The 23231-nt window shown below is 33.3% G+C and overlaps 1 protein-coding gene across 1 annotated transcript; it reads right to left on the bottom strand.

Moving 5' to 3' along the window:
- Positions 1 to 7868: 7868 nt before the first annotated feature.
- LOC131152886 (subtilisin-like protease SBT5.4) lies at positions 7869 to 20276 on the bottom strand. The gene is made up of 13 exons (XM_058104820.1): positions 20214 to 20276; positions 18109 to 18175; positions 14653 to 14705; positions 14358 to 14467; positions 14058 to 14155; positions 13787 to 13957; positions 11574 to 11682; positions 10018 to 10549; positions 9754 to 9848; positions 9405 to 9650; positions 9159 to 9273; positions 8834 to 9047; positions 7869 to 8446 (listed from the first exon to the last, which is right to left on the bottom strand). The coding sequence occupies exons 1-13, from the start codon at positions 20274 to 20276 to the stop codon at positions 7869 to 7871; spliced, it is 2451 nt and encodes an 816-aa protein (XP_057960803.1).
- Positions 20277 to 23231: the final 2955 nt, after the last annotated feature.

Here is a 23231-nt window from a genome sequence, read left to right as displayed (position 1 = left end):
CAGTTGCGGGATTAATGGAAAATATAGCAAAAAAATTTTGGGGATTTTTTTACCCTTCTTATGATTAGTTTTATACTTCAGTTCATCACATTCTGGGCACTTATTCGCACTTTCATGTTCACCATAAAAGAGTGCCAATCATACCTACACGCATGTATTGGAGTGTAACCGAGACCCAATTTACACATGTATGTTTTCGCCTCATAAAAGAACTTCGGAAGTATTTCACCATCAGGAAGTGTCGCTTTAATGAGGTTTAAATGCATGTTGAATGCATTCTGAGATAACTCATGCATTGTCCTTGCATGAAATAACTTTATTCGGAACTCAAAGTTTAAGAACTTTGTACAGTTTGGATGTAGGGGCACTCGTGCATCCCTCGTGAGATTAAAAAATGGTTTACTGAGTTGATTTAATGTACTAGGTTCGCAAGGTATGGTACATCCTGAAGTAGATCCATCACCAGTAAGCGCCACACCGACATCGCCCGTGTCCACTGTAATCCCCCTTTGCAAGTCACCTAACATTTTGATTAACCCTTCTGAACGTGTATCACTGCCTATTATATATGCCCCCTCATCTTCATTGTCATCATCATCGCTCTAAACTGGGTAATCTTCACCGTGGAACACCCATGTTGTGTGCCTTTTATCAATGTGTTTGAATGTTATGTTTTGACATTTCTTGCAAGCACACCTTGTTCTACTGGTTTTGTTTGTACGAGGACGTGTGAACTCTATGAAATCATGTATCCCTTTCACGTATTTTGACAAAAACCTACCCCGACCGTTCATCCAACTCTGATCCATGTTCATTAATTACCCTATAACATGTTCAAGTAAATGGTGTTGATTACATTCTTGTAATATTTATAACGCATGCATCGTGAATCTTAAAATCAACAACCTTCCATCTAAAGGGTACGAATCATATCCCAATCAGGAATGTTGCATTTACATTGCAATCAATCACTCAAATTCCTTCGTCATAGTCATTAAAAATTTCGGTAGCATCTTCGCTTGACTCTCCAAATAAACGAGATGGGGGAAGTGAAAATGTTGCTAGTTTTCCATCACTACCAAATTTTCACGACACCCCACTATGCACCCAGAGAACACAAGTAGAGACGCGCTTGAAATATGTAATGACAATGAACAAAGGGTGAACGATGACAACACTGTAAATACAAATTCCTAAACTGTCCACATTGGACAATTCAAGAATGGTTGAAATACAAAAATTACTAATGGTAAATGAAATAAATAATTAGCATGTTCAATGGGTTATTAGTTTACATAGTATGACTAATAATCTATTGAATTTTAACAATTGATTTGTCTCACATGTACAATTAGGCATGAATATATAATAACCATTCTTGAATGGGTATAGGCTTCAATGAACACATGAAATGACAGTAATTAATTTGACATTTTACTCACATGGCATTTAATTCTTGTCTTGTCACTAGTCTTTTATGCATTGTTCTTTGAAGATTTATTGCAATCAATTTTAAAATAAATTATTGTCATTAAATATAACAACCTATAACAAAAGAATAAAATTACAACTTGTTTAGCTCGTCTTATACACAAACATTTGCTCAGATGCTTCGTTACAATTTAAATTTTGCAATGATTGTTTCTTAAAATAACCCTAAATGAGGTTATATTTCTTATATCGCATCATTTCTTATCACACTAAATGGGAAAATTTCCAAAATTATGGACATAGTTTCCTCTTTTGAGCTTGATTTCCAACAAGTAATAGCTATTTGTGGTTCCAAGAACATTACTCATCTCATTTGGGTGCTTATACAGTTATATACTTCAACATCTATTATCTCATATTTTGGAAAAGTTTTTAACAAAATTTCGGCAGCATGTCGATTGTAAAGTGAACATTTCCAAAAAAAAAAAAATTACCTAAAAACGAGTTTATATATAAGAGCATGTGAGAACCTAGATTCACTACCAGTATGCAATACACAAATCTGCATCAGTCATGCAGAAGACATATTCACAACCAATATGACAACTCAATCCAATATTTCACAAGAGATGCAATATAATTTCAATAAGAGCAGAAAGTCTTAAGTAGGATTTTCTTATATAGTAGTAGGCTTATTTTTAAAGGCTTAAACAAGAATGAAGATATAGAAATTAATTTGCGTTTCACTGAACTTAAGAGTTTTATAGTTTTCTTAGCTTCATCTATTTTTAGTCTTTTTACCTTTTATTCTATAGTTATTTTTGAATTTTTATTTCACAAAATATCTCTCTATGATGTAAAAGTGGGAGAGGCTCATTCACGTGGAAAAGTTGCTATTATCAAAATAATAGAAGGATGCTAGCACAACAACATCTCCATTCACCACATTGCTCCATGTTCATATGCTTATATGTATTCGTGTTTAAATTAAAATTACTCAATCCCATTAGTTTGAGCAAGAAAATTCAAGTTAGACTCAAACTCTAGTCCAATTAAAAATTTAACAAGTTTAGACATGATAAATATCCAATTGTCTCAACTTATTTGTACCCTAATCGCATTATCTATAATTAACTTCCCATAGCCCTTATTTCAACTCCATTGAACTCAACTCCATAATTTTAATTTCTTTTTTAAATTTTAACTTTCAAAATTAACTTTAAAAAAAAAATACTAAATTTCAAACCTACTAAATTTCAATACCATCACTTAGGAAGGGTGTGTATAATGCTATTTTTTTTTCTCCATTTTTGTTATTGAAAAGATCAATGTGCAAGAGATCTAAGTCTTGGATTCTATTCCTTCGTGTCTAGTTTTGGAATCTTAGGTAATCTTAACTCTTATATGTAATCTTAGTTAATCTTCACCCGTGACCTAATTTTGGAATCCCTCCAATCCTTCATCCTGCCTCCCCCACACTTGAGCTCCCCAAGGATTTAATTATTGAAAACTTTGAGTTAATGATCAATATGCCTGTACCAATTTAGATTTGTACAAATTGCAATGAAAACTTTCATGGTTTGAAGTTATTAAGAAACATTAATAGTCAATTTGTCCAACAATTAATTTTAAAATATTTATGCTTTTTATATTTAAATTTATATGGAAAATACATTTTGAAAATTGTGAAATCTTGTCAAATTTTTAGAATTATGTTATAAGAATAATTTTTTTCTATTTAAATTTAGATGAATTTTACATTCATGATTGTAGTTTTAAGAATAGTTAAGTTTCCTATTTAGTAAATAGTTTATAATTTACCACACACATGGTCAATTATTATGTTATGAAATAAGTTATCCACTATGGGAAATAATTTATTCTTAGGAAGAAAGATTACCCACCAACCACCATGGATTATTCAATTTGAACCACCACTTAGTTGAATTGGATATGAATTATAATTTGTTCGTCCAATAACCTCCTAATCTACCACAGATTATACGATCCAATATTTGTTGCCAAGTCTACTCCCATGTCAAGAAACAACCCCCGCCCTTTAAAAAGCACACTCTTAATCGCTATCTTTCCCATTTGTTTCATATTCAAAAACATTCCTAAAAAAAAAATTAACTATCATTACGAGAAAAAGTATAACAAAAAATATCCTGAGTTAAAGTTTCTAGGTGGTACCCGATAGAAAATAAGATAAGGGAAGGGCAATAATATGATTTAGGCACTTGTAAAGCACACCAAATAATGCTCCAATGAGAAAAACAGATCCAAATGTTCTTAGAGGTTATACGAGGAAAACAAAGAAGTGAATGAGAAGAAAAGGGGCGATGATTAACTAAGATTACATATACGATTACATAAGATTTAAGATTATCTAAGATTACATATAAGATTTCCTGTGTCACAACCTTAAGGTTGATCATTAGTTAAGATAAACATGTTATAATCTTTTTCATACCTTTGAATGATACAATGCAATGGTTAGAGGCTGTCGGCCGATCAAAGAATGCGCAAAATTTTTCAGCATGGGAAGATGGATGGATTCAGCAGGATCATAAATGAGTAGGAAAGCAAACAAGTTTAGATGTCCAATGGTTCTTCATTTCTTTTCTTTTCTTTTCTTTTCTTTTCTTTTTTCTTTCTTCTTTCTATCTGTAATTAATGTGAGGCCGGTTTTGGGGGGAATTTGGTGTTGAAGCAAGATCTTGGAAATGTCAATAAAGAGATTCAAATGAGTTGTTCATGTTGACTTATTTGTGAAAATTGTAAGACCGTGTGGAAATCTCGTTACATTATAAGATTTAAGATTACCTAAGATTACATTTAGGATTTGAGGTGGTTGACAAAGGCTACATTGTCTAGGCTCAAGAGCAGGAAATGGGATAGAAGGGGTTAAAGGAAATTGGACAAATGCAGAAATGGGGATTTGTGGAATTGGGGGCTAGTCGGTTAAAAACTTTAAAATGTGTTTCTATGTGTGTAATAGTCAGTTAAATTATGTTAACCGAATTTGAAATAGCTTCAAAAAAAAAAAAACAAAAAAAAAAACAAAAATTGAAATTGAAAAACTGAAATATTAAAAAATTCATACTGATCAGACCTAATTAAAAAATTAACAGAACTGATCTAAAAATTGTTTGGTTGGCTAACTTGGTTTCTACCGAATACTACTCACTATATGAGGAGCTGAAGTCACTTATGGGATAAAGGTGTTTGTTTGAATATTGGTCGTTAATTGAGTAAACACCACCAATCTACTACAGATGACTGCTTTTGTGTGTGAGTAGTACAAAGAAAGTTCTCAGTTTGTTATGCACTATTTATTTACTTGGGATTTGCGAAGTAGTTTACTTGGAGTCCTTGACAAAGTTGGGCGTTGCATGAAGTCAATGGAGGAGCATTTCAGCATTTGTTCTATTGGTTCTGAAAAGGGCAAGGATGCTAGAAAATTGGGGTTGTGTGCTCTTTTTCTTTTTTATAGGAAATTTCATTGGAACAGAATAGTTGAATTTGTGGCAAGCATACTCTTAATTTCGGTGAAACTTACAATCAAAATTTCAGATTTCAAGAGGATACAAAATGAAATCAGTTTTCTGCTTATTTTTGTGAAATTCCACATTTGGCTGAAACATACAAAATGAAATCAGGTTTCAAGGAACAGAGATTGCAATAGAGAACTTAAAATTAATTCAACGGAGAGTGCAAATACATGAGAAATAGCAAGTTGTATGATGCTTTATGAGACAAAAAGAAAGATTAAAAAATCTGGAGATTCGGAGAAGAACTTCTTAACTGCAAATTTTCAAATAATTTCTTGCATCATTGGGGATTGGCTAGAAGACATGAAGAGAACGTGATAGACCACGAACTTGCTTTGTTTTGCCGATTTAATGCTAGGTACAGGTTTCGAAGGACTTAGTGCATGTTCAAAAAAGTACAAGTTGATGGATGGATTTAGAAGATCCAACGGCCGATCTCACACACTCGAACAACATATCAAATCAAAACCGCAAACGAGCTCATGATCTTGATCGAAGGTCAAACATGAAGTCGCAAAGGCTTTCAGCTGGTTTGAAGGCTCGCAGACAAGTATACGCTGCTAGTTCAAAGGATCGTGAAGGCTCCTACTGGTTCGTATGTACAAGACGAACTCATGAAAGGCTTCGACGAAAGGGGCTAGGGCTCTGTTCGTTCGATTCGAATGAGGGCTGCGGGAAGTTTGGAGAGGATGCGCGGAAATCGTGCAGAAAGGCAGAAATCAAGACCTAAAGAAGAAATGGAGGAAAGAAGGGAGGAGGGAAAAAGGGATATTGGGAAAGTAGAAAGCTAGGAGATTGGTGAAATTGTCCGAGAGGGTATCATTGATGGTTTTGAAACTGTCACTAACAATTACATTTAAAAATAAAAAATAAAAATAAATTACACTGTTAGTGACGAATTTAAAAAATCGTTACTAATACCCTTTTATTAGTGACTAATTTTCAAAATTGTCACTAATATTCTAAACTAAATTATTTTTATATTTTTTAAATAAAAAACTATTAGTGACGAATTTTCAAAACCATCACTAATATTCTTAAATAAATTATTTTTATATTTTTAAATAAAAAACAATTAGTGATGAATTTTCAAAACCGTCATTAATAGTGTTAAATAAATTATTTTTATATTTTTTAAATAAAAAACTATTAGTGACAATTCTCTAAACCGTCAGTAATAACTGACTATTAGTGACGAATTTTCAAAACAATCACTAATATTCTTAATTAAATTATTTTTATTTATTAATTCAATAATAGTAGTGGCGGTTACTTAATCGTCACTAATAAATTACTTTTAGTGACGGATATAATTTGTCACTAATACCCCAGAAAGCATTGTTATTATTTTCTCGGGATAATTTCTGCGCGAAAATTAGATTCCCGCGATGATTTGAGCGGGGAAACTGGTTTTTAGTGACGGATGAAATTTTGTCACTAATAATCGAACTATTAGTGATGTTTCTAAAAAACCGTCACTAATACTGTACTTTTAGTGACGAAATTTCATCCATCACTAATACTTCCGTCACTAAAAACCAGTTTTCTTGTAGTGAGAGAAATATGCCTTTTCATGACCTCACCACCTCTATTCCTAGAAAATATTTAAGCCTTCCCAGGTTCATCATTTCAAATTCAGTAGACAATTGCCCTTGTAGACTAGAGATCTCCTCTAGAACATCCCCCATAATTATCATGTCATCTACATATTCTATTAGGGCTATCACCTTTCCTTGTGGGTGTTTCAGGAAGAGTGTATGGTCAGAATTGCTCTGGCAATAACCATACTTTCTTATAGCTGAATTAAATCGACCAAACCATGCCTGGGGTGACTGTTTCAACCCATACAATGCCCGCGTCAATTTATAAATAGTGTTGGTCTCGAAAGATCCTCTATACCTTGGCAGAATGTCAATGTATACTTCTTCATCAAGATTGCCATGAAGAAAGGCGTTCTTCATGTCGAGCTGGTGTAGGGGTCAGTCCAAATTTGCTGCAAGAGACAATAAAACTATAACAGTATTCAGTTTGACTACTGGTGAGAAAGTTTCCAAATAATCTACGCCATACATCTGAGTAAAACCTTTCGCCATGAGTCTTGCTTTGTATCGGTCGATGGATCCATCAGCCTTGTATTTTGTAGAGAACGCCCATTTCCCTTTGCTTGTGCCCCCTTTGCGTCATATAAGGCCTCTTTAACACTACTAGGAATATAGCTGGAGGATAATGTTTGGATAAAATCCTTAAGAGGCTCGAATAAGCTTTGAGTGGACACATAATTTGCATTGTTATCCGTCCCATTTCCGTCCTGCATATGCAGGAGCTTTGTGCACTAAACTGTCCTTTTTGTTTAACAATTTGTATATAGTATATGTGTCTTACAAGATTTTTAAAAATAATTTTCTTATCTCCTTTTAAGCGTTTATTTGTGACAACATAACATCCTCACACTTTCTTCTAAATAAATTAGAGGTTGTACAGGCCATGCAAGTCATCATTATTGGGAATATGAATCGATAGTGCCCCATCCCTCCCTTCCAAGCTCTCTCTATTCCTTGATGTTCTGCAGCACATCCCTCACTTGCAAGCTCTCTCGATTCCAGTTGCAGGAAGCATGCTTTTTCAGGACACAAGTCTAACAAGCCATTCTAGATGGAGGATAAAATTAAGAACGAAACAACCTTAATTAACTTATTGAATCAATGATTCGGGGGCATTCTAAATTCTAAAGGCAATCTATTATCAACAAATATTTATATAAATATAAAGTCAACACATCAAAACCACAGAAGATTTTCCTCGGAAAAATCTCAAGTAGTAAATGCGCGCGCACACACTTCAAATTTCTTATGCATATATGTATCCATAGAATGAATCCAAAAGCTAATGAACTCCTGCAGCCACTGATCCCTTCCGTCTTGGCTTCTTCTTGGCAACAACAATGAGACTTCTCACATAGTGCTTCCCATCCGACCAAATCAACTTTCCGAACACATAGCCTTCTTCCGGCCATTTAGCTCCCTTGGCTTTTAGGGTCACCTTGAAGCTCTTCTCTTCACCCATCTTCTCAAAATCCAATACCTTGGGGTCAACAGATATAGAAACACCAGTTGGTTCGTGAACACGGGCTGTATATGTGGCTGGTGAACCAACATTCTTCACGGTTCTAGTCACTGTGATGGACCCTGAGAGATGAGGAACTGTAATAGAAGGGTAGTTGAAGTCTTGGAGACTGGTGGACTTGGGGCATTTGTAAGCATCATTGGAGAAGAACCCAATCAAGGTTTGGTTATACCCGAGGTTGCAGAGGAAGTCCAAGTAATCATTAGCAGTTAAATCATACACCAGACCAGGATCCATGGCACGATTTGGTCGCAAATGTCCTGCACCGTAACTGAATGGTGTCGCCTTAATGAACGACCCATTAAGCATTGGATTCATGGTGTTGTCTCTAGTCCTCGCTGTGAACAAAATATTAGCAGAAAGAATTTAGTAGACACCCACTTAAGAATTGCGTAGCTTTCGATAATTTCAGATTGATTGGAATCAATATAAATCAAATAGTTGTAGCAAAGAGGCAGAATTGAGGGGCTGTGTGCGTTGCATATCATATATGGAATTTATATCTACATATATGAATATGAAGTTTTATAAAAATAATTTTTTAGATCAATTTATATTATTAGCCTGAATCATTATATACTACAGTGCAATCTTATACAACACTTGAGTAGCAGTAAAGATGCTATAATTCATGAGAGTTCATTTCTAGCTCAAAGAGAGGAAAAGAAATTAGTTTCTCATCAAGATTGAAGAAAAACCTAGCAGGAGGGTGACCAAAGCCTTACCTGTAGTCATGATTGCCGATCTAATGGCAGATGGAGTCCAGTTTCGGTGGACTGTCTTCAGAAGGCCAACAACTCCGGCAACATGAGGGCAAGACATGGATGTGCCAGATTCTACATTGAAGGGAGTCCGGCGCTTGTCAAAGGCTTCGTCTGTAGGGCTTGCTGCTTCAGAGTAGGCAGCTATGACACTTACCCCAGGTGCAGTAATATCAGGCTGCACATTATTGTATCAGCAAAAAAAAAAGTGTATATCATTTTTTGAACAACATCAAATTGCAAATAAAGAAAAAGGAAACTTCAACATAGGAGGAAACTCATATAAAACCTTCAGTATCTCTGGTGTGACAGTGTTTGGACCCTTGGATGAAAAAGAAGCCATAAATGGGGCAGGCTTTATACCAAGTTTTGTGGTTGGGGGTGTGATAAAGCCCATTGGATTTCTGTTAAAAAATATAAATTTATATGAAGAAAATTGATGAAGTTGATTATTGATATGTGCATGGTACAGGAAAATTTGAGAGGGAGAGGGAGAGAGAGAGAGAGAGAGAGAGAGAGAGAGAGAGAGAGGTACTTTGTGGAACTGATGTAGCTGAAGACAGCAAGACCATCAGTAAAATTAATATGCGATGCTGGAAGCACGTGAGGATCAGCAATAATTTCATTGCCACTAGCTTTATCATTGCAAAGAATCATACCAACAGCACCAGCTAGACATGCTTGCTCGCCCTTGTCTACTCTAGCATTATCCCCCCTAAGACAAACCAATATCTTACCCTTCACCCTCCGAGGATCCAGTGATCCTCCCTTACACAGCACACTGCATAAACGCAACCAGGCAGCAAGTAAATCCATAAACATATAAGGTAGCTAACTAGAAGATACTGTAATGTGAAATTTCCAATATATTTGTTTGTCCTTACGCATCATTTACAGATGCATTAGCAGCTTTAGCCAGTTTACTGTTAATAAGAGGATAAAATCTATCTTCTGGGAGAGGTTTAGATAGGCTTGCTCCCTGGTAGTACAAACAAACAAACATAGAAGAATTTGAGCAAATTAATTAATATCAAAATTATATAAGAACAGTATAGCTAGCATATATAAATATACACACACATGTGTGTGTGTGTGTGTATGCACAAGACACAATTAAGGTCCAACTAGCCAAGTCAAAATTAAAGAACCTTGAGGCGCAACCCATTCTGAAGTTCGACATAAGCTTGGAACTCTCGATCCATGGTGCTTGCTCCCACAGTAATCATCCATGGCGAAACATTAGAAACAGTTCCTTCTGCTGGTCCAGAATTTCCAGCTGAGCAAACCACAACAACACCATTCTTAACAGCATGGAATGCTCCAATGGAGAGGCCATCGTTGAAATAATCAGTAGGGTCACCACCAAGGGACACTGATAGCACGTCAACGCCGTCGTGTATAGCCACATCGAAGGCTTCCAATATATCTGCATCAAAGCATTCACTGCCATTGACCGGTGGCCAGCATACTTTGTACGCAGCCACCCGGGCTTTGGGTGCACCACCTTTGGCTGTTCCGTTGCCCAACTGAAATACACTTGCTCTTGGGACAAAATTCCCGGCCGCCGTTGACAGTGTGTGGGTTCCATGACCATCATGGTCGCGTGCAGAGTTTGATGAGGGGAGATGGCCTAGATTGGCAACATAACCTTTGTTGAAGTATCTAGCTCCAATTAGCTTCCTACAAATTAAAATTGCCCAAATGAGAGAAAAAATGTTTATGCAAGTGTGTTTATCAGAAATTTATGGCTCTTAATTTTGGGTTTAAACCTACTCATCTTACATTAGATATGAACAATTTGAACAGTTCTTTCAGATTGTGCCACATCATTGGCGTAACTATAAGAAAGACAAATTTCCAAATCTACAAAAACTCCATGGAATGCTAAAGCACTCTAGATGACATTAATCTAAGGTTAAATGGGTTAACGAAACATTACGGAAATTTTGCAAACCAAATGTGAGCTAAGTATAGCAAGAATTTTTTCCATAGTTTTTCATGAGAAATAATTAATAGGTGGGTCTATCTATGATGTACATACCCCAAACAGATTGAATACCATACAATCTTATAGATTTCGTTGGATTAAAAATCCCAATGGCTTGCAAAAGGGGGGTTGTACTCTGTATCATATAAATTTTCGTAATTAACAATGAGGTATGCATGCATAAATCCTTATCCATGGAGAAAATCAAAAGCTCATCGGATGTTTCATTATAGTAAGAAACTACCAACAAAGGGAACCTTTTATAGGGAAAGGCGGTCAGTTACTACCACAGTAGTAGTCTAGACGGCAATTCAGAGAGAGTGAGGATCAACTAAAGCAGTCATATCGTTTTTTTTTTCTTTAACATTATTTGTCTCCACTTTTGAAGATTGAAGGAGTATCATCAGGGAATTGAAAAGGGGGGGCGGGGCGGTGAGAATTATAAAAAAAGCCAGAATATGGCAAAAGAATTTCATTCAGAATGATAACTAACGGTATATTTCTTGACCAAGAAGGGAAGGAAGTACAATTTTTACAAAAGTTTTGAGACATTTTTACTTTAAAATTTGCATACTCTTCGTCAGAAATATGATGAAGCGCTTCACAAAAAAGTTCCAAGGATCTAAATTTTCACGAGCGTAATAATTATATGCTATAAGGAGAGAGAGAGAGAGAGAGAGAGAGAGAGAGAGAGAGAGAGAGAGAGAGAGGCGGAACCTGTTGCAACGAACGCCGACAGCGGAGTCATTCTGACAGCGTCCTTTCCACTTAGACGGAATGGGTCCGAAACCTTCATCACTGAAGCTCTGTGATTCCGGCCAAACCCCTTCAGAAACCAAACACAAACCACCACATTCTCCAAATTATTATTATTATTATTATTATTATTATTATTATTATTATTATTATTATATATACCGACCAAGACCATCAATCTAGCTTTTTTTTTTTCCTATATTTATTTATGAAAAGAGATGCACCAAACAACTGCTCTTGATAAGTTTTAATTATAACAATGTCAATTATCAGAGTTCTTAATAAGCAATAAATAAAAAATAATTATTCCTCAATTTTATGATTAGGATGTCTATTTCTTTTTTATTAAATAATTATGAATATATAAGGAATATAACTATTTTCTTTTCCCAAAATTTAAACTATATAATCCATCTCATTTCAATAAATAAATATTTCGTTGATCCAAATAAGGTGTTAGGGTTCAAGTTAAGAGGATTCTAATAACATAATTCAATATATTCAAAATATTTTAGAAATCAATATATAGGAAAATAATAATTTTGGGTTCATCTCACATTAGGAATTTAATAAAAAAAACTTAATATTGCAAAAAACTTTATAAAATTCTTAGAAGATATGAATGTAATCTATGAATCTAAGCTTGCTTATTTGAATTAGATCCAAATAAGAAATTGAATTAGTCCCTAAATCTTATTTATTTAAATTTAGATCCTGTATTGAGTGGTACAATTTCTAAAAACTCAAATGCTCTAAAATTTATAACTTGAATAATCTCATATATATGAATTTAAATTTTGAATGGTAATTAAGTAACAATTTTCTCATTTTCTTTTAAAATTTATAACTTGTATAATCTCTGTAATAGTAAACTTCTTTAAGTGCTTAAAGATAATTTAGTAAAACATATATATCTTATTTAATTTTTATTTTTAGAACAAAAAGTTCAATAGAAAACTAAAAAAGGAGGGAATGGTAAAACTAGTTTTAAGGCTATCAAAATTTGTATGTTGAAATAAAATAAAATAAAAAAGAATAGAATCAAGGTCACTCTATTCTTACCATACGTTCTTTAATTTCATTCATCTCTTTACTCTATCGTACATACTATGATTCCACTAATTATATCTTATTCCACTCAAATTCATCTATTCTGTTTCGACATTCTAGACATAAGCTTGAATTTTGTATTTATTATAGAAAAAAGAATAATTTAAAAAAATTCAAGAGAAGCACCCCATACACAAAATGCTTCAAAGTCAAAACACGCTATGTTCTTTTGTCTTGAATTTTTTGTTTAAGAAAATAGACAGAAATTTTTGAAAGAAACACGTAATACATATTTGAAACTAAAACTTATACATTTTTAATTGAAATCTTTGAGTTCAGTTTCACCGATTCATTATTAATTTTCTAACTATTGAAAACTCTACAATCCAAGCTAATAAATAAATTGAATGGATGCTGCTTTATTTTCAAAAATTGAGTGGATCGTGTGTGCGTCAACATCTAGCTTTAAAACTTGATTATTTAATTTAGTGATAAAGCATTAGTATCTGGTAGGAGTCAACTGAAAATGCATAAGAAGGTAATAAGAAAATCAAAGTAGTTAGGTCAAACTTATGCAAGCATAGCAGGAGCAGCAATTAAGTTATACAACAAGAAAGTCAGGTGTGAAAATTAATGTGTGGTCATCATCTCGTAATTAAATATGGTCAAACTTATGGCAGTGAGCTGTAACTAGTTAGAAAACTATCTAAAATGTTTTACAATTAGGGTATGCGGGTCACAAGTAATAAAATGTTAATTAAATGCGGGTAAATTAAAGAAAGACAATTAATATCATGCCTTTTTTACCAAAAGACCATATATATATGTGTGTGTGTGTGTACTGTGCATAATTAACAGGCATGTAGCCAGTTAATTGTAAAAAATATATATATTATATGATTGATGACAAATTCAATGTAGCTAGCTAGTGAACTAAGAAATTAATTGATTCTTCTCCAAATATTTTTCAAGTTCTTGTGGGAAATTAGTATACAAATAATAAAAGGTGGAGCGTACAATTTTTTAAAGTCATATTGGAAGAAATAAATAAATAAATGGAGAAGATATATATATATATATATATATATATATATATATATATATATACACACACACGTAGATACCAGTGTCAAGATTAGCGATGATGGTGTCTTCACCGAATCGGGCCTTTTCCCAGAAGGAGGAGGAATGCAGGACGCCGTTGACGTTGTTCTCCAATAGCATAAAATCCCATGAATGTGTTGTGTGCAGATTTCTCCCTTGGTTTAAGAACACTGACACCACTCTCTCATCATCTGCATATATATCATTAATGAATGAGTAGCTAAATAAATAAACACAGAACAAAATCGAAGTCACAGTTGAAGAGATGCATGCATGGAGGGAATTACGTACTGGCAATGCGGGCAGCATCTTGCTCTTCGAGTATTGCAGCAAAACCATTGATGTGCCTTTTGTATGAGTAAAATATGGCGTCTTTCGCTCTCTCCTTACTGTGTTTTATGAATTAATTTACATGAAATTACTCCATCATTGATCATAGATATCAAAACAAATCGTTAATGTTGTGCGCGTGTCTATGAGAATGAGAATGAGAATGAGAATGAGAATGAGAATGAGAATGAGCATGAGCATGAGAATGAGCATGAGCATGAGAGAGAGAGAGAGAGAGAGAGAGAGGGAAAGAGAATTAACCTTCCCAAGAATGATCCAAGGAAATGGTGATGAGAATCCGTGACGCGGTCTAGGTCTACAGCTGAAACTTCTGGGCCATGTGAATGCGATCCCAAGTACACTATATATGGCTACACACACACACACACACAAACATAATATAATCACATGCCCACAATTCATCACTCCTATTCTTAAATCTTATTATTGTTATTATTTTGGAAATGTCATGAGTCTAATTATATACTAAATTAAAGCATGCAAATGCAGAATTGTATAAATATAAGCGAGCACAAATCAATATTTGGAGGCATGCCTTTTTAACTGCAAGAGCAGATGTTTGGAGCAGAGAGAACAGGAGTAGCAATGGAAAATGGAAAACAAAGAAAAGCTTTGAATCCCACATTTTAATTCTTGATTTCAAAACCCCCTCTACTCTATCAACCGATGGATCTATCTATGCTGCGAATATATCCAATCTGTTTCTGATGCACGCTCACATATAGAATTGTAGAGATTTAAAGAAGAAGAAGAAGAAGAAAGAAGTTAAAAGAGTCCAACCAAAGCTTTTTTACTTTTCTTAATAATTAATCAGCCGATAAGAGTGTCTCTATATATTTATTTATAGCAGAAATCCAGGAGAATCCAAGATTCATTTTTGGTAACCTTCAAACTACTTGATTAAATCGATTATATTATTCTATTAATTTACTCCATATATAAATTATATATTTATATTTACATATGTATATTTATGTGTGCTATTATTATAATTCCAAGACTGAAATTAATCTCTAATTTGAACCTAACTAATTAGATGTGGCAGATCATGAATAATAATAATAATAATAATAATAATAATAATAATAATAATAATAATAATAATATGCGTGGCATGGATACAATCTATCCAAATTCTACAACAATGGTAAAATCTCGTGGTCACTTGAGATTCTTGAAACACTCAATCATATTTTTAAAAATATTTGAATGATATGAGTTTCAATGTTTCTCATGAGCCAATATATCTTTTTCATAAATCTGTAATCTTTATTTGGACTGAATATTACACAATAGAACTTCTATATTTGGGATAACTTTCGAACTGCTCATTTTTCGAGTGAGTCACTTTGAACATATTGCTAAGAATCGTTGTCTGCACTACAAATAAGTCACATTTGTCTAGGCATTCGCATATTCAAGATCCAAACAAATACACACACAACTTCTGCTAAATTTTGTTTGATCTTGAAGTTTGAAAAAATATTTTATTGAGCTTTCAATTTTTTATTAGTTGTTCATCTCCTCCATTATTCGTTAATTGAAAAATCTTATTGGGAGTAAGAAACTTATTTTCCCATAATTATTTATTTGAAAAATCTTTTGGGAATCATATTCTAAAATTTTGAATCCTTGTGATATTCAAAATTATATTTTTTATCCAAAGAGATCTACTTCATTGGTGCAAAAAGTATTTGGAAAATATTGTTTAAATCTTTGAAATATTCAAAGTCATATTTTTTATTCAAAGATTTAATCTTACGAGTTATTTGATAGCAAGAACTTAGATCTGCATAATATTCAAGACTATTTTTTAAAAAAGATCTTATTTGGAATTTTTTGTATAAAGTGATTTGAAATCAAACCCTAAGTTCTCCAAAGCATTTATTTATAAAAATTATTTTAGGGAGATATTGATAAAAAATTAGATTTGTGAAGCACATCATTCTTCTTATAAATATCATATTATTACATACATACTGAGCTTTAAGCATTTATCATATGATTATGTGCTAGGATTTATCTTATACTCACTAGCCTGGTTAGAAGCATTTTGAGTTGTTGCAAAAATTGTAATCTTTATTTTGTATACATGGTTCGGGCTATGAACTAGGATTGAGGAGGAAGTTATACGCCTCTTGTAGGTAGTAGGTTGTAAGGGAAGTTCTGTCCCAGTTAAAGGAGCGAGATTTTAGTGGAATCCTTGAGTGGGTTGTTCAAGGTGAGGACGTAAGCTGGGGTAGACCAAACCTCGTAAAAATAGAGTTTACATCTCTCTTACCCTTACCTCTCTTTAATTTCTGTGTAATATCATTGTGTATGTGTTGAAATTTTAGTATGTGTGTGAGTATTTGGGTAACATCGTATGCCTGATAAAGACACACATAAAATTAATTAATTTTGAAACATTGAGGTGGTTGTGAGTAGCTTATAGGTTTGAAATTGATAGTTTTCAAAATTAGAAACTAAAGGACCTATTTTTTTAAAATAGCCAATTCACCCCCCTCTTGGGATGACACCGTAATTCACATTTGGTATTAGAGTCAGGTTTACATAGACTTAACCATTATGTTTGTAAAAGATCAAAATGACACACACTGTTGTAACCCCATTTGGTGAGGGACACTCGTCCACTAGACCACCAATTTTCTGTGATGTAAATTACATCTACTGGAAATGATAGATGAGTATATATCTTTTAAATGTTGATTGGAAAGTGTGGAGAATAGTTTGTAAGGGAAACCACGTTCCTATGAAAGTAGTTGATAAAGTAAATGTACTTAAGACAGAAGATGAATATACTAATGATGATTGGAAATCTGTTCAAATAAATGCTACTCCTCTAAATCTTCTATATTGTGCACTAGATGTTAATGAGTTTAATAAGGTAATGGCCGGTAAAAGTGCTAAAGAAATATGGAAAAATTAGAAGTAACTGTTGGTCTTACAAGGCTTAATATCTTGTTTTGATGCTAACAAACAAGTGGAACTTAACATATTTGGTTAAGTGATGTTATTTCAGGATTCAATGATGAATGCAAGTCAAGTATTCAAAAGGATTCATGAAAGCTTATATTTCAAAGAATGATGGTCAATATGAAGCTTAAAGCATAGATTCAAAGATAAAGCTTGAAGATCATGAGAACATGAGGATTAAAGAGAACTTGATGAAAACTCAAAGAAAGATGAAACAAGTATAAAAGTATCAAGGAATTCAAGAATTGAAAATTTGAAAGAGTCTAGGAAATTTCATGTAAGTATTTCAAAGAATTTCAATATGGATGCATGAAACTATTAGGTTAATTTATTAGACCTAAATACCTTTTAACATGCTTGGAAAATATTTTTATAAGGTCAAAAATTGTTTCAAAAAGGTTAGAATCATTTTTGGAATGAAAAGCACCAAAAAGAGGATTTCTCAATTGCTCTCAATTTTTCTACATCCGCATTGATGTACATTTTTCTCCATAAAAAAGTATTTAGTTTAAAATGTGTTCAACATTAAAGTTTTAGTATTTTCTCTTATCTTTCATTTGACACAAAGAATGTCAAATTTGGAATTACACAGAAAATATTATGACAAAAAGACTGAAAGGTGCTCGAAGATGACAGTATGACAGACGACTGTGAAGTACTTGACAGACGACTGTGTGTGCCTTTTTAGACGTCTGTTCGTGTTCAGATAGGCGACTACCACCTTACCGTCCCTTTAATTTAACTAGATAGCTGACTACCAAAAATGGATAGTCAACCTGTTTTGAAATTTTCATAGCGGTCAATTTTTTTAAATGAGGTTACTTGGGGCTCAAACTTTGTGAAAACTTGGGAAATACTCCAAGTCACTTAGGGGACAAGTTAAATACTTGTCTACATCTATAAATAAGCATCAAATATCATTGAATTAATTAACTAAAAACCAAGAATTAAATTCAGCATCTCTCTCAATTGCTCTCAAATTCTCAAGGCTCTCTCTTGCTCTCAACTTACACGAAGCTTACTGAGTTCTTGCTGATTCTATTCACCAATCTTGTGCTACAAATTTTAAATCTTTCAATCATTGAAAGAATTAATTGGTGATGTACTCCCTTGAGCTTCAAGTTGATGTACTCCCTTGAGCTTCAAGTTAATTTCCATATTGTTATTTACTTTGAAGTATATTATAGTGTTGAACTGTTGTACTAAACAATTCTTTGTGTGAGCAATTCTTTGTACAAAAATATTTGATTTGTATCTTGTAGATTGACGATTCCAAAGATTTTTTGGATCATTGGCTAAGTAAGGGGATATTGCTTAGAGAGGCAGGCTCTAGCCTATTTGAAGGAGTGACCGAACGAGGGTACATCATTTGGAGAGGTGGGTTCTAGCCTACTGAAGGAGTGTGTAAACGGTATTGTTCTTCTCGACAAAGGAACTGGATTTAGTAATCCTTTGGTGGTTTGCCAAAGGCGAGGACGTAGGCTGGGCATAAGCCCGAACCTCGTAAAAATCTTGTCTCACTCTCTCTTTCCCTTACTCTCTTTATTTTCAATACATATACAATTGCATGGATGTTTTAAATATCTGAATTATATACACTACATGAATTAGATATTAAATAAACTTAAAGCTTAATTTGCTTTTGGGATTGCAGAAACTGAAAGGGAGTACGTTAGTTGATCAATCTTTTGCGGAAACTATATAGTATATTGATTGATTCAACACCCCAAGACTCTTTAACTTAAAGTTTATTTAAGGTCTAAGTATTTGGAAAGAGTGATTAGATGTTGTATTGAATATCAAATTGAGAGAAATTTTATATATACAGGGCTTGATTCAAATTCATATATAGGGTTGACAACAAAAGCTGAAAGTTGAATATAATGTATTGTGGTTGAATGGTTTAAAGTTTAATATTGATTGGAATGTGTTTATATTTCAAAGAGTGCTAAATCTTGCAAAATTTTCATCAATCTAAATAGTGCTGCAGTTAACTTATACTTGGAAAATCAATTGGTTGTTTGGTTTGAACATTGTGCTTGATTGGTTGGTTTAATTAATCAGTTGATTACTTGTTTAGTTAAGCAATAATGTTGTGGATTAAAAGAATTAAGTTCTTGTGTGTTTGGTTAATCAAACAAACAAGTCAAGAATTGGTTAAACGAAATAAAACAAATAAAAAGAAGTCTTCAAAAGGAATTAAAAGAAATTTTTAAAATCCAATTCACCCCCCCCCCCTTTTGGGACTACACCTTACTTTTTAGTAACATATGAAGACACTAAGGAAGTAAAAGATAGTAGGATAGATATGCTGACTAATGAATATGAAGCATTTAAAATGACTGCTGATGAGTCTATTCAATCCATGTACACTAGATTCACAAACATCACAAATTCATTAAATGCTCTTGGTAAATCTTACCTACTTATGAGTTGATAAGGAAAATCCTTAGGTGACTATCGCCAGTTTGGGAAGCTAAAGCTACTGCTATAGCCGAAGGAAGGAATCTAAAAAAGATGTCGGTTGATGAATTGATTGGTTCACTCATCACGTATAAGCTAGCAATAAACAAGAGGAAAAATGATCAGAATAAAGCAAAAGGAGTTATAGCTCTTAAGGCATCATCTAGCAGCTCTAATGAAGGAAGTGACTCAGAATCATAAGATGACATGGCCATGCTAACGAAGAAGTTTGGAAAGTTCCTAAAAAAGAATAAGAAGTTTAATAGAAAATTTTGGAACTCGAAATCAGAAAAAGGAGAGTCTAGCAAAAGGAAATAGAAGGAAAAGCCGCCAACTTGCTACAACTACCAAGAGGTTGGACACATCAAGCTTGAATGTCCTAAACTAATGAAAGTCTCCAAGAAAAGGAAAAAGGCACTAAAAGTTGGTTATGACACCCACAACACAAGTAATTCCAATACTGAGTCCAGTGATGATCTGGTAGCCAATCTGTGTCGAATGGCACATGATGATATTGAGGTACAATCATCTTTATCAGCATCTTCTTATTATTCCAACAATTCTGAAAATGAAAATAGCATACTTTCTTATAATGAATTACAATAAGAATACTTGTACACTCTTAAAAAACTTGAGAAGAAAACTAAGAAAATTCTGATTTGAAATGTAAAGTAAAAGAACTCTCAAAGCATATTGAAAAACAGAATGAGTTTCATGCATCTGTGATAAAAGAAAAGGATTTAGAAATCAATGAATTGGAAAGAAATTTGAAAGACAATTCTAAAATTATTCATAAATTCACAGAGGACTAGAGTAACTTTGAAAGACTTCTCGGGGCACAAAGAAATTTCCTAGATAAAGAATGACTTGGTTTTGATGGAAAGGAAAATTTGAAACAAAAACATCTTTACATGGGTTATTTTGTAAGATAATCAAAAGTTTATGCTCCATTAAAAGACTCTTATAAATATACTACATGCTTTAAATGTAAAAGAATGAGTCATATAAAATTTGATTGTCCTTTTAAGAACAAAGATGTTAAAATGAAAAAGGCATGGAGTGTTAAAGGAGAGTCAAGCAATAACTCCCGTGGACCCAAGAAAAAATGGGTACCACAAACAATTACTTAAATGTCTATTGCAGGTGTGCTTGAGATCATCCTCCTCAAAAGATAGATGGTATATGGACAGTGGATGTTTATGTCATATGACTGGGGATAAAGCTAAATTCGCATCCATCACACCAAAGGACGGAGGATTTGTTACTTTTGGGGATAATGCAAAAAGAAAGATCATAGGTGTAGGTAAAGTTGGTAACAATTCATCACTCTTTATAGATGATGTTTTACTACTTGATGGTTTAAAACATAACTTATTAAGCATAAGTCAACTGTGTGATAAAGTTTATAAAATATCTTTTGAACATGACAAGTGCATTATTAGACATAAAACTGATAACAAAATTCTATTTACTATTGAGTGTCATGAAAATGTATATACCACCAGCTTTGATAGCTTAACTTCTCAATGTGTGACATGTTTCTTTGCTATGAATGAAATTAGTTGGATTTGGCATAGGAGACTAGGGCACGCAAACATGGACTTAATATCTAAACTAGTTTAGGGAGACTTAGTTAAGGGATTGCCAAAGACAAAATTTGTGAAAGACAAAATTTGTGATGCAGGTCAACTAGGAAAACAAGCAAGATCTAGTTTTAAGAAGAAGAAAGTAATCTCTACTATTAGGCCACTCCAAATGCTACACTTAGATCTATTTGGTCCAAACCCAATTCAGAGTTTAGGAGGAAAATCATATGCATTTTTTGTCATTGATGATTATTCTAGATTTACGTGGGTACTATTTTTAGGTCACAAAGATCAAGCATGTGAACAATTTATTAAACTGTACAAGAAAATTCAAAATGAAAAGGGATATACTATCACTAAAATCCGAAGTGATAGGGGTAAAGAATTTAAAAATCAAGGTATGGAAGAATACTGTGATTGATTAGGAATATCTTGTTGACTATGTGAGTCTAATCCTGTTTTGATAATGACAAATCACTCGGTATTTGATCTGTGCATTGAGATTATGAATAGGAACTATATATAGCTTGCACGGAAGGACAACAAGTCATGGAAGCCGTAAAGAATAAAGCATACATATCTTCGCAAGATCCATGGAACTCAAAGAGTATAAGAATGAAGATCCAAGCAACAAATTCAAGAGTGTCATAGGAATGGGTATTTAGAACTCATGTATTTACATTTTCATATGATTTAATTTGAGGCTTAAATCATGAACTAGAATGACCTTAGGACTCATGCATTTCATGAACATAATTTGAGGACATTCATGGACTTAGAAATATTTTTAAAACCCCAAAAAATATTTTTATAAAAGAGTCAAGAAAGAGAGGAAAGCAGTTTTTCAAAGTTTAAAGAAAAATTTCAGGATTTAGGAACTTCAGACGACCGAACTCAGCGGTTAGTCACCTGAAGTTGCCACTTTAGAAGAAAGAAGTTAACTTCAGTTGTCTGAAGAATTTCTTCAGAAGACCGAAGGCTAAATTCAGTCACCTGAAAAATTTATGGTGAAACACAAAACTTCATAGAAGCACCTCAGAAGACTGAACTCAGACTTCAATCGTTTGAACCCGACACTTCAGTCGTCTAAACCCCAAACTTCAGTCGTCTGGCCCTGTGTCCAGGTTAATTTTTCGAAGCTTTAAGGAACTTCAGTCGTCTGGGCCTTTGGCCTCAGTCATCTGAACTTGCGGGAAAACTTAAAAATTTAATTTTTAATAAGAGAAATCGCGAGATATTTTTTTGATCCAATGGTCAAGAATGATTCTGAGGGTAAGAAACCTATATATTGAACATCTAAACCCTAGTACGTAAGCTAAGATCATTGAGAATAGAGGAGAACAAATCTTTGGCATTTGCTTGAGGAGATTGCACGTTTAGCTCGACTTGAACACACAACTGAAACTTTAGATTGGGATTTCAAAGTTCTTATGTCAAATCTGGGCTAAAGTTACCTCCATTTTCAAAAGACAATCTAGCAATCATTGTGCACTCCTTTTGGTATTGAGGTTTGGTAAATCAATCTGCATGTTAATATTTATTCTCAAAAGAGTTGTTCATATACAGTGATTTGCTTGTTGATATATATATATATATCTTCCAAAGAACTTTTCATCTCAAAATCAGTTATTGAACATAAGTTGAGTGATTGATCTTGAGTGTATTTATTTATAGACTATTTAAATAAGATCACTACCCAAGAAAGGTTTTCGCTATAGGTTAAGCAGCTTTGATTCAAGTGTGTATTCAGACTCTATATTTTAGATATCTTAAAATCACTTGATTAACTATCCTTAGTATTCATAATTTTTTATTTTATTGAGGGATATTTTATGGAAAATTTAATATTTAGTTTTTGACCTTTGGAAATCATATTATATATATAGATTTGCATATTACAAAGATCATTGTGTGATTGAATATTTGAAAGAAAGTTGTTGATTTTGATTGATCTAATATTCAAGACAGAGTTTTTGAATAAGTTCATATTATATATATTCATGCATTTTCGCTGAGTGAACTAGAACCCAAATTTTCTCCAAAGCGTTTACAATATATCTTTATTTTTAGGAGATTTGATAAAATGGAT

Source organism: Malania oleifera, chromosome 4 (genome assembly GCF_029873635.1).
Source record: "Malania oleifera isolate guangnan ecotype guangnan chromosome 4, ASM2987363v1, whole genome shotgun sequence".
In the NCBI taxonomy this organism is placed as follows: Eukaryota; Viridiplantae; Streptophyta; class Magnoliopsida; order Santalales; family Ximeniaceae; genus Malania; species Malania oleifera.
Note: the sequence above shows the minus strand (reverse complement) of the source record. Positions and strands in the feature narration are given on the sequence as shown.